We start from the raw sequence: 2,500 nt of genomic DNA, 5'->3' as shown, positions 1-2,500 counted from the left end.
CTAAACACTGGTCACCCAACTGCCAAGTTCGTCTCTGATTCGTTACATCTTATTGTTAGATATATGCCTCCAATACTAACGAAGTCAGTGAGTCATCATCCGAGTTGAACGGAGTCTTGGCCCTCTGGCCAGCTCAGTCATTCCTACATACATGAGCCATGCACAGACACTCGAGTTCTCTTCTTCGATGCCTATATCATTGCAAGTCAATCTTGAAACACTCATCACTAGATGGGATTTATTGATTATTCAAAATGAATTGTTGTGCCCATTTCTGAGATCACTTCTATTATGCTTTCATTTGCAAAACATTATTTCAAAATGTACTAAAAGAATGCATAATGTTGCAACTCATACTTTGTTTAGAAGGTAAGCTTCCAGGGGAAACAGAACGATTTGCAATACCTGCATCGCATTCTCCTCCCAGTGCACTTTTCAGCACTGAAGGGAGGCACTTCATGGGATTTTGGTCTGATAGTTTTACAAACCTTTCCACTACACGGGTAAGTGAGGGGCTTCATATCCTACTATCATCCACACATGAATCAGCTGTGTGTGCCTAGTTCCAACTTCTTGTTGGTTTGGATATGTAGTCTTACATCAATGCAGGTTATTTATGAACTTACAATAGATTGTTAGTTAGCGTTGAGTTCCATTCAGTTCCATTTTCTGAATACCATGGCAACTTGAAGTTACCCATTTCCTCCCTCCCTCAGCTCGAAGAAGCAGTCAATGAAACTGGTTTAAAACAATTTACCAGCATATCTCAACCTAGAGTAAACTTACCCTTGGGTGTACTTTTTCCAGGAAAAAACTATGACATGGTAATAGACATTTCTATAAGTATTGTCAGAAAAAGAGAAAGAAAACATAATTGATTATATGATAGTTTAAGGAGAGGTAAATTGGGATACTGTAAAGCATTGAATTGTACCCTCTTTTCAAACTACTTGTCCCTCCTAAAAATCCAATTGAAAGCTTTTGCAGGAATATTTGGAAGCTCTTCATTAAGTGAGATGCATATAATTAGGTATATTATGCAAATGGAAAGATGTGAAGTAAGATTTCGTTCGTTTTACATTTGAGTGGTTTTGAAAAATATGCAAAGTAATACGCTTCTCATGACTTTAACGAGTTGCATCATGTTGATGTCAGGAAGAGCATCCGATAAGGCGAGTGGGCATTCCATTCCCGTATTCCATACAAGCTCTGGTCAGAGAGTTCACAGTTGTAAAAGGAAATGGTATAGAACAAAAGATGTCAAGATGAGGCAGCAAGGAACAGCATGTCCGTTCGGGATAGTCGTTAGGCTTCAACTGATCACTCAACATGACCTGAAGAAACCTATTAGTGAATGACGGTGTATAAGTATATCAAACGTTATTTCTTTAACTTAGTGACACATAGTACATGTGTGACTTAATAGTCGAAAGTAAATCTCTTTAGCTGCTTGTGAAATTGCAAACTGGCTTGAAGTGGGTATATGGTCTTCCATAAAGTCTAGACTGAAGCGTTTATCTTCGGTACGAACTGTGGCTATCAAAAGAGATCTGTGAGAGTATCAAAGTCATTTAGTGTGGCATCTTAATCCCGCAGTGCTGTATCTACAGCAAAAGGTATGTAGCGTTGCAATTCTCTCTCTCTCTTTGCCATTATTATACAATTCTATTATTTTATTCATTTCAGAGTCTAACATTTGGGTCGGAACAAGGGCCCAGAAATGGCTTGATGGCAGACCCATCGCAGATGCCGAGTGGGCATCAGTGGCACCAAACGGAGATGCCTTGGATTGTGCCAGGCTGCTGATCCAAAGCACAGGTGTATATAGAGTAGATGATAATATATGCACTAATACATACTCAGTTATGTGTGAAATGAAATTCTGAAAGTGTTAATGTGATAACACATATACACACACGTAAACACACACACACACACATATAGACACATTCACACACACACACACTCACTCACTTAGCAAGCAATTAGCTAATGTCTGACTAATCTAAAAGTTGAAACGTGTAAAACTTGACGAAACTGTATCTATCACTTGCATTCAATGGAAGCCTCAAGTGTCTCATTCCGTCAGCCATATGATATGGCTATATGGCCACGAAAAGACAAAGGCATACACACAATTTATATTGCTTGGGAAGAACTCCAAATGAACAGAATACTTTACATATTTCATCAACCACATGTTATTTACGTAGAACTGCTTTTCTTTCATGAAGCACTCTACTATAACCACACTTTCGGTGTTCGTGACGCAACTCCCGCAGCCAATAGTGTATTCCCCCTCGGCCGACGGACCCCGCGGCTTAAGTTTGCTTGATGGCGTACGGTACCTCTGGCACTGTGGATGGTGGTATGGGGATGGCGGGGAGACGGAGTTACGCCAAGAATAACTTGTGTCTGGCATTATCGTCTTTGGTTCCCAAACCTGGTGGCGATGATGCTGATGGCAGTGACGATAGTGTTTGTGATAGTGATAGTAATA

General features: G+C 40.1%; 1 protein-coding gene across 1 annotated transcript in view; it reads left to right on the top strand.

Annotated features, from left to right (window-relative positions):
* LOC147468919 (uncharacterized) overlaps positions 1–2,327 on the top strand; it is a 3,337-nt gene extending 1,010 nt beyond the window's left edge. Inside the window, exon 3 of the mRNA XM_086551728.1 lies at positions 1,687–2,327. Coding sequence (XP_086407854.1) covers positions 1,687–1,806 — 120 coding nt within the window. The 3' untranslated portion in view covers positions 1,807–2,327. The remainder of the gene's footprint in view (positions 1–1,686) is intronic.
* The last annotated feature ends 173 nt before the right edge of the window (positions 2,328–2,500 follow it).

Source organism: Penaeus japonicus, unplaced genomic scaffold (assembly GCF_977035675.1).
Source record: "Penaeus japonicus unplaced genomic scaffold, GWHDUDI00000001_assembly GWHDUDI00000025, whole genome shotgun sequence".
Lineage (NCBI taxonomy): Eukaryota > Metazoa > Arthropoda > Malacostraca > Decapoda > Penaeidae > Penaeus > Penaeus japonicus.
Note: the sequence above shows the minus strand (reverse complement) of the source record. Positions and strands in the feature narration are given on the sequence as shown.